The 14,692-nt window shown below is 42.3% G+C and overlaps 1 protein-coding gene across 3 annotated transcripts in view; it reads left to right on the forward strand.

The window, feature by feature from the left end:
- Positions 1 to 14,692, forward strand: part of LOC118772600 (guanine nucleotide-binding protein subunit alpha-11-like) — a 48,220-nt gene extending 33,528 nt beyond the window's left edge. Inside the window, exons 4-8 of one of the 3 annotated variants that reach the window (XM_036521085.1) lie at positions 3,364 to 3,492; positions 4,431 to 4,559; positions 11,513 to 11,642; positions 12,155 to 12,308; positions 13,346 to 14,692. In XM_036521085.1, coding sequence (XP_036376978.1) covers positions 3,364 to 3,492; positions 4,431 to 4,559; positions 11,513 to 11,642; positions 12,155 to 12,308; positions 13,346 to 13,536 — 733 coding nt within the window. In that variant the 3' untranslated portion in view covers positions 13,537 to 14,692. The remainder of the gene's footprint in view (positions 1 to 3,363; positions 3,493 to 4,430; positions 4,560 to 11,512; positions 11,643 to 12,154; positions 12,309 to 13,345) is intronic. The other 2 variants (XM_036521087.1, XM_036521086.1) reach the window with 2 other exon arrangements.

Here is a 14,692-nt window from a genome sequence, read left to right on the forward strand (position 1 = left end):
CATCTTTGCACTCCCAAAAGAAGCTGAGATGGTTGTTCACTTTTGGATAAAGGGAATGAAAACTGATTGAAGGATGTGCTTGCTGAATACAGGTGTCTCCCTCAGAATCCCAATTTACAATTCATTCTCTGATGTGGTCAGGCCTCTGGAGCTATTTTGCCAAAATGTATCTTCAGATTTCAGTCATGACTAAAGCTGCATAAATGAAATCATTGCAGTGTTTTCTGAATAAATGTGATGAGTTTAAAAAGTTTCAATTAACTGGCTGCCATTAAAAATGTCTGCTAAGTGTCACAGTGTCAGGCTGATTGCAGCTGTTTAAACATGTTTGGGTGCTGCACTAATCTCATTGATGCATGTATCGTCCATGCTGAGTGGCAGTTCAGTGGGTTGTATTTGCTACTGAGTAGTGTGTTCACATGAGAAAACTGTTTTAAATGATATGGTCTATATCCATATGTATCTATAACATTGACCTGTTCTCTGTTCATTAAAGTCAGCTGTTCACAGGAGTGAGCACGGTTGAGATGTAAAACACCTTTGGCAACTAAGTAAGGAACTTTGTTTACACAGCAGGAATTGTCCGAAGTATCCTAATTTTCCAACTTTGATTTAACTGGACAGCATCCAAATGATATATTAAAAACCTAGCTACTACGTTTAGGTAATAATGCTCCCCCATTACCATAATTAAAATAAAAGGTAAAAGTTTCAAGTAGTTACATTATCTAACTTTCCCCCTGGCATACTAATGGTCAAAATGCCCTAAGATACTGGTCATATCCCATCAGATTACATTAGGAAAAAAACTATATACTTGAGCAAGGGGGTGGGGGGGGTGGGGGGGGGGGGACACTGCCCCACCAAAAAGCATTATTTTTTGTGTTTACTGATCCTGTTACCCTCCAGGGACATGTCCTTTGTCCCTCCACATACATGATGTGACTCCCTCTGGTTCAGGATCTAACAGAAACAGTTGTTCTCTTTCTCTGTTTGGGTCCCTCCCTCTGTCCGAAAGAAAGCATGCACTGCTTTTCCTTTTCGATGAGTTGACTCAAATATGCACACTAAGTTGGTGTGCAAGCTTGCCATTTTTGAAAAAAAGTAGCACTACAGAGAAGAGGGTTTAGCCTGGTAATCAGTCCAGGGAAAACTACTGAGATTCACAGATCAGATTCACTGAGCAGGAATTGATGAAATTGTTTAAAACTGATGGAATGATCTATGAAGGGTTTGTATAAAGCATAAGTAACATACCATTTAAGAAACAAAAATCTGCACAGAAAAAGTTGAGTGTCTCATGAAGTAGCAACCAAAAAAAAATCCCTCAGGTTGCTGTCCAGAGTAACAGAGGCTTTAGCTATGAGGTCATGCGCAGAACCCTGATACAGAGCAGCTGAACATCACTCAACTGGAAATCAGAACTAGCAAAGCAACCGAAAACATCAGCTTGCGAAAGGAAAGTAAGTAAATACTATATTAATGAAATAATATCCTTTAATAATGTTGTTGAGCTCCACATTGACTAAAGGTTAAAAATATGAGTGTATGCTGGCTGTACCTGTGAGGACAGGTGTACCTCTTTTCCCCTCTGCCAGCCAAGACTTCTGTCCTTCTGCTGAAGCCGTGATGTTCCACTTTCAGGTTCAGGGTAAAGGTGCTGTGCACAACGTGATGTCACAGGAGCAGAGTGAACAAGTTTCTGAGGCATCCACTGTGGGAGGACTAGTTTCCCTGGGAGACCCTGCTACAGCACACATTCTGTCAATCAAATCATCCCCTCATGAATGAAGGCAAAGTGTGGCACACTAACTGCAGCCTCTGTGGGTGCAGAGGGAATGCACATTTACAGTTTAAGAGATCAGGCACTAAATCTGCTGTAAATGTTAAATGAGTGTTGTGAAGGCACGTGTGACTTTTCTTCAGGTTCATGCTTCATTGACAGAGGTTGTGAGAGACAGCGGAGGACCTTCAGTTCTACCTGATTTTGCGTTGTGGGTCCATGTCTTGGTATTTGACAGTTCGATTTTGAAGCTGAAGAAAAGTGACGGCAATGCTTAAATTGTCAAACCTGCTTTCAGATCAAGGCTGTAAAATTAATTTTGCAATGGAATTAAAGATTGGTTCTATACATAATACATTATGTAGCTGATAAAGATTTGCAGGTTATTTCACAGTGATCATTAAAAGTGCTGTCTTTGGACCAAGGATGGCACATCATAGAAGGTAGTGTTTCATGATGTTACATAATCTTTCTGTTGGTTTTCTTTTACCATGTGTTATTTTTCTTCAGGATAGAAACAATTTCATTTTTATAATAAGATTTGTTTTGAAAATCAACTTGGAAATAAGGTTAACTATTCGCTGTCTTAAGCAAGACCCTGCTCAGAAACATCTGGGATGAAAGTTCAATGCACTGTACCTCTATAATGTGCAATAATGGAGATATTTTAAATGACTGGCACACATCAGGTAAGGCCAATATGCATTAGCTCTGTTAAATCAACAACTATTTGGTCACTGGTCTTATAATCTAGTTGGTTACTGGCTTTATACTGACCATCCGTTGGACTTTGGAGTCACTAGGAAGCTAATGCCTGAACTTCAACCTCAAATGCCTAAGTGGTGTTAGAAGTGGAAGTTTAGCAGGAAGTTCCATAGTAAATGATTGGTCATTAATTACTAAATAGAAGTGCTTATTACTAGCTCCAACATCCTGGTGCCCCGTGCAGTGGAGATCAGTGAAGAATTAATGCTTTAGTAGATTAACCTCATGATATTCAACAGTCATTTTGGTAACATCCACCTCATACTTAAGTGTTGCATTTATACAGCAACTTCTAAATATAGTGTACCTTTATCACAGATCACATTTGATTTGATCACCCAAAGCAGCTGTTGAATTTCACCTAGCTGTATGAATAAATAAAAACCTGCCTGGTACAGTGGGATGTGAAGGACATGCACAAGTTCCTAGCAGAGTGAAATAACGAGAACCGAGAAGGATGCTACCACAGCGAGGGTGGCCAGACCAGTGACCTCTCATTTCAGTCCTGTTTACATTGTGTGGAGTTTTTACCCAGGTGTTTGTTCACGACTGCCTTGTTATCAAGGCAGAATTTCTGCTTCTGATTCGTGCGCTCTAATGCCAGGGCGTCAGGCAGTCTGTAAATGGACATCCTCATTTCTGTTCTGAAAGTCGATTCATATGCCGTTTGTTCATTATTCTTCCCTCTGTCTTCAGATGGTTGTTCTGCCTGCTGCACTTTAACAGCACCAGGCTATTAGACAAATACGTATGTAACTTTATTTATGTGCACTTGTGTGGTTGTTGGTACATTTGTCTGTATTTTCATTCCACAGTTATCTTAACGATTTAGAGCGTATAGCCTCGCCGGGGTACGTCCCCACCCAGCAGGATGTTTTGCGGGTTCGAGTGCCCACTACTGGCATCATTGAGTACCCTTTTGACTTGGAGAATATAATCTTCAGGTACTGGTGTAGAGAGCTGCCGTCACCACCGCTGCTGCCGCCGCCGCTGCTGCTGCTGCTGTCATCACTGCCCCTTGTCACCACTCAGCCGCCCCTGGTGGCACCGTCTCTGAGACTGAGGCGCACTGAGGGGCTTCAGGTCCAAGCCACAATAAACCTTATTGTGTTGCTCTCAGCGATTATTCTGACAGGAATGAGAAGCATAACAGTAGACGCAGTGCTAAAATGTTGCACTTCATTTGGATTGCTAATGGCAAAGATCAGCTCTGTATGACCAGTTTTATTCCCTTTATTCCCTGATGATTGGTTTAATCCCTTTTGGCATAAACATTTTCTATACTTCTTTGCCTTTATGTCTATTAAATTCAGTACACCCCATATTGTGTAGCAGAAAAAATACAGAATCCTGAAAATAGCTTGATCTGTGTATGTATCAAAAATACATTCAGGGCAGTGCAAGGCCACAGAAAATCGATGCTATGAGGAAAAAGAAATCCTCAGGCTTTTTCTGTTGTACCTCTGCTGCATGTTAAAAACGGAAAACAGTCCTTGTTCTACTTCATTATTGAGCAGTTAGACTTGAATTCAGAAGTCTTTATTCATAGACAAACATAAAGCAACACAAAAAATGGTCTGTTCAGCAGTCTGAGGGGAGGCGTTTTGTACGCAAGACATCTACTCTAGTCTCAGAGAGGTGCTATCAGGGTGTGAGTATTTGCAATTTTCTGAGAGATACTGGGAGTTTTGGTGGAGGGCATAAGTGGACTAACTTTGGGAAAAAGGGCCACCCCCACATCTCTTAGAAAACCAAAATATGGTCCGACCAGGAAGCATCTGTTCCGGACCGAACCACCTGCTTTGGAGGGGGGGTTGTGCTACCTGCTGTCATGCTTCATTTTTTTTTCTGTTGTTGTTCCTGTGTCTCTCCCTGTTTATAGCTATCTAAACGATCTGGATCGTATCGCCGAACCATCCTATCTACCAACCCAACAGGATGTGCTTAGGGTTCGCATCCCTACTACAGGGATCATTGAGTACCCTTTCGACTTGCAAAGCATCATTTTCAGGTAGAAGATACCGACACAGCCACTGACTTCAGTGCTGAGTTTTTTTGTTTATGAACGTGACACATATACACACAGGAATGTATTAGGCATGTGTATGTTTTGGTTTTGATGATGTTGAAATACCATAATAAATGATCGTGTTGGAGTGTCTGGTATGGGGCTAATCTGAGTTGTGACAGCTCCTCCGTGTATGAAAGCGCATAAAGTAGATGGCTAATTGAACAAAATCCTCCCATTTTATTGTTGTAGAAATTGGTTATCCCAGTGTCTTTCCCACTAATAGTTCACTAAGGGCATTTCATTGTCACTCTTCCCCACCTTCCATCATGAACCCATTTGTTTTTCATGAATGCTCAGCTCCTGTCCCGTTTCAAGTAGTTATAATTTTACAAGCCATTGTTTAGTGATGGCTGAATCTCTTATTCCGACCAACCAAGTTAAGGTGGAAATCTTTTATCCTCCTTATCCTCCAGAGTGCTGATCAAATAAACCAGATTTATCAAAATAGGATTTTGGTTCCTGTCAGCCTGGTTTACAGAGATGGAATCCTCAGTGTTTGCAGGAGAGTGTATCTAGTCTAGTTTCATGGGTCAAGGTGTGTCATGGTGGTAGTGATGGATGCAAGCTGGAAGGGATGTTTTGAGGAGTTGGTGTGTGTGGACAGGGTCATGCAGTGTGGCTTGAGCTACGCCATGCTGGATAGAGATAGGAGAGATTCTTAAGGGACCCTCTGCTAGTTCTGAAGAGATTTCAAAGGAGTGGAAGGAGAAGATACAGAAAATCAAGTATTTCTTCAAAGGAGTACAAATCCATTGGAACCCAGCAAGCACGCAAGCATGTCCCATGCTCAGTAGGGCTATTAATGACACACATACAGTACACGCTTACTCAAGGGGTTACCACCACTAGTGGTACTGGGTGTACCATGTGAAGTACTTTATTTGAAGAACATGCACTGCAAGGTCAAACAGATCTGTTCCTGCTGCCAATTTCACTTGACATCCTATGCAAGGTGAGAAGTCAGATGAGGAGCTGGGCTTGTCCAACCAAGCATTGTTAGATGCATTCTGTCCTGGGTGATAACTGTCCAAGCAGCCCAACTTGTTTTGCATGAAGACAAAAATGAATGTGTGTGTTTCTTAATTATCATTGCTGCCCTCTTGGAGTTGGAACTGAAGAATGTGATTTTTTTTTTTTTTTTTTTTCCCTCCACTCGCCCTACATCGGAGAGCGCATGTTTGTAAGTAGGTCATTCAGCTTTGCGACAGGAAAGGAGGTCGGCTGATGTGAAGGAGCTTTATTTTAGGCAGTCGCTCCTAGAGAGCCCCATTTATCAAAGCTGCCTTCCCTGCCGCGTGGGGCTGAGGTGGCAGGATAGAGGTGCTGGCTACCACAAATAAAACCTGTGCTGCTGCCGACGAGCCCAGGTTTCAGACACCTGTCTCGCCTTGAGCGCAAGTTAAAAGTTTTTCACCAGGGGGACGGAAGCCTCGAGGGCCGTCCTGACCCCCAGTGACGCCCCCCTGTGTTCACTCACGCGCGTTCTGTCATTGGCTGTGGGCCTGGACCCTGCTGATGGCTGCCTGCTAGTATACGCCCTGGTCGATGGCCGGCACAGCAGCGTCCCTCATGAGGCATCTTAATATTAGCGAGAGTACAGTCAGTTTGTTCCGTTAAAATTTAACCAAATCAAGACCTGTTCAGACCTTGTACTTTTTTGTGTTTGTTTTATAGTACAGTTTTATAATAGAGTAGAAAAATCACTTTTTGGGACCATTTCAGGAAAAAAATTAAAATTCATAAACATTCTTTGAGATTTACAGCTTAATTTTTCTAAGACATAAAGAAGCTATGAAAAGGGATGAGTAAACTAATAAGTATTCTGAAGTCTCATACACCGTTAATTTGCCACTGTATAAAGCCATGTCTTGCATAAGGGTCTAAGTCATGTGAGCCCTAAGATCACATGGGAACTGCCTGTCAGGTTACACGCACTGCCCACGTGCTGTTTGCTATCTGTTATACAACCGAAAGCACTGTTTAGACAGCAAGAAACAACTAAATGCATCATCGTGGTGGAATTGAAAATGTGGTGTTTTCGATTCACGATGCTCAGGCTGTTGTAGGATCATGCTATGTTGCCACATCCTATAGAATGCACCAGTAAGCCAAGGAAGGCCATATTTTCCAATTTTCAGTGGCATATCCGGTTTCCCTTTGACTAATACGTCAGTTACAGTGCTGCTGGTGTTGGTGCAAGGGGCAGGATGTTTGTCTTACCTTGGTGTGTGTACTTTTTCATCATGACAGAGGAAGAGTGAAATAAACCAAGAGGCGTGTGTTTACCATTGAGGAAGCTGCTGGGCCAAGGAGGTTAGAACCTTATCCCATAAATCTGTGGACAGGAGAAGACATCAGAGCTGTGCCATCTGCACCTCTGCCATTGAATGGTCAAGTAGGAAACTGTGGGGAATTGCAGAGGAAAGGACCTGAGCACCAGTTTTAACGCTGTAGGCTAACAGGTGGTCTTACAAAATGGTCTGATTAAATGGAAGTCCTCATTTGTGGATTGCTGCTGCTGTGAGTAGTGGTGGTTACCGCTCTGATTGCCTGAAATGGCTCACAGTATGCACGTTATGCTAAGTGCAGTTCACTTCAGTTCATTGCAGCAGTGCAGTGACTGCTCCCATTGTAGAAAAAGCTGGCAGTTCTCACAGTAAAAAGTGTGATTAATCTATGTGACTATTTCCTCTGCTGGCTCCTGTTTGTTTTCTGTTGTATTTCAAAGCTAAGCCTCTGTGTTATTACTGAACAAAGTAAGTGCAGTGCTGTTGCTGCTGCTGGTTGGTCCTTTCTGCCTTTCAGGGACAACATTGTACAACAGGGGTTCCCAGACTTTTTCATGCCAGCGCCCCCTTAACTGACTAGATTCTGGCTGAGGGACCTCCCAAAAATGTTGTATGCATTTATTTGCTTATATTATGTACATCTGCACATTCTTTCATTTGTAATGAAAATAAAGGACTGGCCTGTACCTTTTTCAAGCAGTTGCTTAGGCATGTCCTCAGCCATGTCCCTTATTCTTCTACTGACCATAGTGTTTGTCAAAGGGATCCCCTCCGTTTTCCAAGCAGCATCCTCACTTAGCATTACTAGAATGATGCCCTCGGTCATAGGTAGTCTTCTCTTCTCCCAAGTCTTCTTCAGTTGTATTTTGCTTGTTGGCCTGGGAGATGTGATATGATGCTAATAAAGATGCCTTTAATGCTGTTTCTGGGACGGATGGTTGCTGTTTGAAACCACTTGCTTGTTTAGCCAGCTGTGATGCTTTTCGTTCCAAGAATTCAACAGGTTTGTCTGCGTGATTTGCATGTTGTTGTAAATGTTTTACGTTTAAATGGTCTTAGGCATTCATTCAAGAAGACTTCTTGGCATAGCACACATTTAGGGTAATCAAGTCCATCTTTACTGATGGACAAAAATCTGGACTCCAAGGTATGATGTGTCATACCTTCTGGATTTTTTGGGGATTGCCTCGGGTTAGGAATTTGACTCACTTCTACATGGAAGTGCTAGCTGGTTCTTTGGAATGTGTCCACTTTAAAAAGCAGGCCATGTTTGCTGGCTGGAAACATGAAACATTATTATACAGTGCCCCTAGCAGTGCGCAAACTATGGTATCAATTAAAAAACATGTTTTGGAATAATCAAATTGACCGACAGCTGAGCTGAGTTGAGCACTGAGAAACAAAATGATCACGGTGCTGCAGAATGTCAACCAGAAAAGGGTATTTAAAAATTAATATTAAATAATGAAATATAATTTAAAATTATTAAACTTTTTTGCTTGTTAATTTCCCCATTTTGCTACAAACCCCCTCCCTTTCCTTCATGGACCCCCATGGGGCTACGGACCCCAGTTGGGGAAACTTTGTTATAGACACTCTGCGTCTGAGTCTCAAGTGCCTTGCCTGTTTTGATTCTTGTATGCTGGCCCTTGTATGGGGAGTATTTTATTTTGGTATTTGGATGTCTGAAAGGCATTTGATCATAATAACCAAAGGATTCTTCTTACTGATACAAGCAGAGTGCCTTGAATATGTCCCTGTGATGTTTCATTTATAAATTTATTCATGGTGACTGAAAAAATATAGTCCCTTTTCTCCTAATTCCCTCCCATATGTGTTATCCACTTATATTGCATGTATTCCATGCTGACCATTATTTTCAGTATGTTGGTGAAATATACATTCGTATACGGGAGTACTCATAACAGCACTGTGTAACACTGTCACAGATGGCATTTTGCTCTGCGACAGATTTTGATGTACCAGTTGTTTAGATGCCACCTCCTGTGTGGCACCGGGGTTGTCATTGGACTTTGAAGATTCAGGGTCACACAGCTTGAGGAAATGAGTGATCCTTTGTCACTCTCTGTCTCTTAGACCTCTCTTTGAGACATCCTCTCTGACAGCTGCTGGGGACAAATGCAAATCTGTGTCAGTGACGCTGAGCTCAGGGACCTTCACTCGCGAGTCTGCTTGCAGACCACATCAGAGGAGCCTACAAAAGCAGCTTTCACTTTTTAGTTTACAGTCCAGTACTGCACCAGAACTGGACTCTATGATATCACCTCATGCTTACTGAGACCCTCATGTTCTCGTGTGACAGCTTGAACGGAACGGAAATAGTTTCACTTCCCAACATTTTAATCACAGGTGCCAGTACTTCACTGCCCTTGATGTCTGTTGAGCCTTGTCCCAGTTCCCCTTGAACAGATTATACAGGGCACTTAGTTTCCCAGCTTTCTTGGCTGAAGGACCCTGCCAGCTCCTCCACAGGACCGTAAGAGATGCCCTCGGATGCTCTCCTAGCCTCTTCCTCCTCCTTTTCCTCCTCTTTCCCTTTCTCCCTCCCCTCTGCAGATCTGTCTCTCATCCTCTGACCTCCTCTTCCTCCTCCCCTTGTCTCTCTCTCCTCGTCTTCATCCTCCCCTTTTCATTTCTGTTCCTCCTCCTCCCCCTTTCCTATTCTGATATGTCTCTCTCTTCCTCCTCCTCCTTCTCTGACCCCTCCTCCACCGTTTCCGCACACCTCCACATTGCTGCTTGGCTTGTGCTGTGAAAGGTCACTGGGTGCCAGACACTGGGCTGAGCGGGGCACACCGATTCTTTTTTGTCCTCCTGCCATGCCATCAAGCTTGCAGCTGGTGGCTTGGGTTGGGCAAGGGTGACGGGGCTCAGTGCACATTTTCAGTCTTTATTTATTTTGTGTGTGTTTGTGGTTTAACCCTCTGTTTGCATTTCCCCTTGTGATTTAAGATGCTTGACAGAAAGAGTTTATTAAACAAGGGGTTGCACTGGAGGGTTGAACACTGGGTTTTTGGGCTTGATTGCAATGCTCAATGCATCAGTGCACAATAAGCCACAGCGTAGTGTGAGTTTTAGTTGTAAGTAAAGGCTGCAGTGTTTACACATGACAAGTCAGTATACAGTACATATGAACATACAATACATATGTATTCAAAAAGCCATTCCTGGAAAGGCAGTTTTTTTTCATCCAATTGTATGCATGGCTTTCTAAGTTAAATTGGTTCAAAAATGTGTAAATTAACTTGAACACATCATTTACTTTAATAAAAACAACGCTTAGTTGCACTGATGGATTCCAAAAGCTGACCACAAGGACAGAAATCTTATTTCTTTAAAAATGCATTGAAAATTTGGAAACCAAAACATTTGGTAATTTAAAATATATTTATAATATACTGTGAACATTGTTACCTTACGTGAAAACCAACCAGATTTCTGTAAAATGGTGATCAAAGGAAATGTATTATACACAACTCTGTTAAAAACAAGTACTTCTATGGAATAAGATGAAGTCTTCTGTGGTCTGTTGGAAGATGTTTTGTGAAATGGTTTTACTTGTTTTTATGATTTAAGAATTATTACTGTTTACTAGTAATGGAAGACAACAGTACACAAAAACAAAATTGTAAGTTTGAATACAGGCAGCCAAAATATTCCCTAATTGGAAAAGGGAAACATGAAGCCCAGATATCATATTTATATCCTCTCATAATGCCTACCCCTATATTTCTTTTAAAAAGCTTTACCAGTGAACGTGCAGAAATACTGGCACATGCAATGCTGCATTCAGTTTTTCTTCCCTGACATATTATGTGAAATGCTGCTCAAAGTATTAGTATTGTGCAGTTGCTTTGCATATTGTCATCTCCACTTCTGAGCTACGTGCTCAGCTGTCAGGGAAAAAAAAAACATTTAAACTGACTATAATGAGTTCATACAATATTTATGACAGCGTTTCATGATAGAACCACTTTTAAAGGATTGGATGCCTCTTTTTGGATTAATACATTTGGGGTGTGGTGTTAAGGAAATAAAACTGGAGTGTCTTTTCTCAGAGGCAGCTTCAAAAGGGAAATGTCTAATGTGCCACTTGCAGCTTCTCGGGCAATACAGCCAGGCTTCGATGGAGTTGACAAGTCTTGTTTTTTGGTGGGAGGGGTTAATTGGGTAGACTCAAGGGTCAACTGAGTAAGTGAATGACAGCATCATTGCATCAAATTCATCTTCAATAACGATTACTATAAAGTTTACATTTTAGATTTACATTAGAGCATTTTATCTAAATCCATTTTCCACATATATTGTTTCTTTTTTTTATTTGATTTCAGTCTGTACATTGTTTTTAAGGAAGGTAACCACTGTGTCAATGGAAGCCTGACTGTATGTGCCACTGAACATCTCCCATTTTAAAGTAAACCTACTTGAAACGTTAAAAACAACTAGTTTAGCTGATCACATAAGTAGTTCACATGCATTATTTATCTTGATAAATTATTTTCTTTAGTCCTGCACTGTCTCACCTCTGAGTCACTGTCTCCCTGTGATTCTCCCTCCGTCCAATCCCCCATCTCTCCCTCTCAGGATGGTGGATGTGGGCGGGCAGAGGTCAGAGCGCAGGAAGTGGATCCATTGCTTCGAGAATGTCACCTCTATCATGTTCCTGGTGGCTCTGAGCGAGTACGACCAGGTTTTGGTGGAGTCCGACAACGAGGTGAGTGGCTCAAGAGTCCTGATCCAGAACTCCCAACACCCAGGTCTCCGACACTCTAAGCAATATAGAACTTTTCATGTGTTACTACTTTTTCCAAGTGTGATTATTTTCAGGTCCTCTCTTTCTTCAGTGTTTTGCTTTTGCTTTCAGTGCCTGGTTGGTAATTCTTTAATAACAGGTGGGTCTGAGTGTCAATGCTTGTCTTCCTATAGTTAGGTGCTGTTTATCACTGACCCTTGTAGTTCACGTTCCAGTTCCTGTAGCTGAAAGAGGGACAGTATCAAAGCACTTTGTAGCCTTGATAAGGGTTTAGCTATTGTAGGCAGTAGTATGGCTGTGTAGTCATGATATAGCTGCCATTTCTTTCATTTCACAGTTCTGCAGTGACAGGTAGTAGACTAAAGTAGACTAAAGAGAAGGATAATACAGTCTAAGGTTGCTGAGCGTCATCAAGAATATGAAGTAAAATTCTCACTTCACTGTTGGGCCCTCTCTTTGTGGTTTCCTCCCAGAATCGGATGGAGGAGAGTAAAGCACTATTCAGGACGATAATCACATATCCATGGTTCCAAAACTCCTCAGTCATCCTATTCCTCAACAAGAAGGATCTGCTGGAGGAGAAGATTATGTATTCTCACCTGGTAGACTACTTCCCTGAGTTTGATGGTGAGTTACTTCATTCAAAACCACTTGTGTGCTTGCTCTTTGTCAACATGCCTGCATGCACTACACCTCAGCATGTCTACACATCAGCCTTCCCTACCCCCACTGTCCACTGTCACTGTTCTCCCGCCTCCTCACTCCACTGCTGCAGTAAGCCCATACCTGGTGCTCATGAGATGCCCTGTGCATATAAATGCCCTTGTTACAGGTGTGTTCCCTGGGAGACACTTTGCAAAGCTGCACATGTTGGTTAAATGACTGATAAATTTGTGGATTGTGACATACATTTTTGACATTTTTAAACACGCCCCACAGACTTAAATGGTGTACAGAGCTGCTGAATCATGGTCGTAGAGGATGAAAATGTATTCAAGACATTTCCAGTCAGACTCGTATCCTCCCATTTCAACTCATCACCATGTCAAACAGGTTTAACTTCTCTGGCAAGCTGTGCGTTTTACTTATGAAAGATTAGGACACTGATGGGTGACTATTAGGCTTTTGTGCACTGAGTTAAAAGAGGGAACTGTTTGTGCATCGTTGGTGTATGATGCCACCAAGTGGCTGGAGGATGAATTACAGTTTGTCACAGGAAGTCGACCATAAAGCAGGACATGTTCTATATACTGATAGTGAGTGATTGGTGTTCTCCACAAAACCATTGTGCTGGATACAGACTAGTCCAGAACTTTATGAGCCTTTCCGTTGCATCTCCTTGATGTACAAATGTTGCTGTTTTACATGACCAATCAGCCAAGTACTGTAAGGTGGAATATGGCTCTAAATATGAATGAAAAATAACAGAAATGATGATACTCACTTTATTGAATAGCCAAGTTGGCTAAAATAAAATGTATTTTAAAAATATTTGAGCATTACAGGGACCATAGTCTCACTCATCTGGTCAGTTTCTTTAATCTGTTTTAGCTTGCAGTTAGAGAGCTATGATATCCATCGGCACATAATACTTTTAGGCTGAGAGAAGTTGTGCTGTCTTACAGTTTGTGTTAAAGATGTGAATGTGTGGTATGCTCCTTCAGGTCACCAGAGAGACGCTCAGGCGGCACGGGAGTTCATCCTCAAGATGTTTGTGGACCTCAACCCCGACAGCGACAAGATCATCTACTCCCATTTCACCTGTGCCACTGACACAGAGAACATCCGCTTTGTCTTCGCCGCCGTCAAGGACACCATCCTGCAGCTAAATCTCAAGGAGTACAACCTGGTGTGAGAAACACTGCAGCCCACGCACAACATAGCGCACACAAGCACACACATACACACTCACACACACCTGACATGCACGCGCACGCACGTACAACAGTCATGCACAAATATGTGCCAGGCTAGATCCACCCTCCGCCCCAGTGTCCTCTTCCTGATTTTCACTCCAGCTGGCAGATCAGAGCCCGGCTTCCCCACAGCCTCCCAGTCTCTCCCCGCCTCTCGCTCCTCACCCATTGCAGCGCTTGCCCCACCCGGTCACAGTTTTGATCAGAGGTGTCTTTGCTCCTGCATCACTGGTCAGTGTCTGATTTGTTGCAGACTGCAGGTTTAACACTGGAATGGGGATGGTTTGCACCTACGAGCAGTGACGGCCAGCTGCTGGAAACTGTGTTTGGGATGCAGGTGCTTATTATGGAATGAGAGAGAAGCCGGCTTGGAAACTGGAAGGAAGGTCCCCATCTGAGACTGGGTGGGCTGCCTGTCTGAGGGAGGAATATGAGAAACTTGGTGCAGACAGCAATGTGTGAAAATCATTCAAACTCATGGAGACAAAGCTGAGGTGTAGTGAAGAGAGGGATTGTGAAGGTTGTGGGGTGCATTTCTTCCATGCGTCTCCCTTGGGTTAGACTTAACCTTACATCGTTGAATGTAACGTCAAGTGTGAGCGTAGGAAATACACCCTCTGACCAAGCACGTGGGAGAGGCAACACACATCAGTTTAATCTAAGTGTATCTTGCTGAGAATACTTTAAACATTTTTGAATCAATTTTGCTATTGCTACTACTACTTCTACTACAATCTGATAAAGAATATTGGTCATTAATGCAAATAGTGGGAGACAAGATGGCATAAAATTCATTAAAAATAAGTAAAGACAACACAAGAAGTAAACCAGAGGAGGAGCTATCTGAAAGCTTACATGATTGGTGACTTTTTGCAGATCTGAACTCCATTTTTTTTTTTTCTTCAACCCCCCCATGTGGGTAATTGAATCTTATAATTTGCCAAAACGTTTTCAGGATGGCCTCTTTGAATTTTGCAACATTTGACAACAGCAAAATATTTTATGAAATTCCAACTGTTCTTATTGTAGTATTGTTTGATTGTTGTTGTGGAGAAAGGCTTGTGTATACTTTGTTATTGCCACTACACTTGATAT

This window comes from Megalops cyprinoides, chromosome 2 (genome assembly GCF_013368585.1).
Source record: "Megalops cyprinoides isolate fMegCyp1 chromosome 2, fMegCyp1.pri, whole genome shotgun sequence".
Classification (NCBI taxonomy): Eukaryota; Metazoa; Chordata; class Actinopteri; order Elopiformes; family Megalopidae; genus Megalops; species Megalops cyprinoides.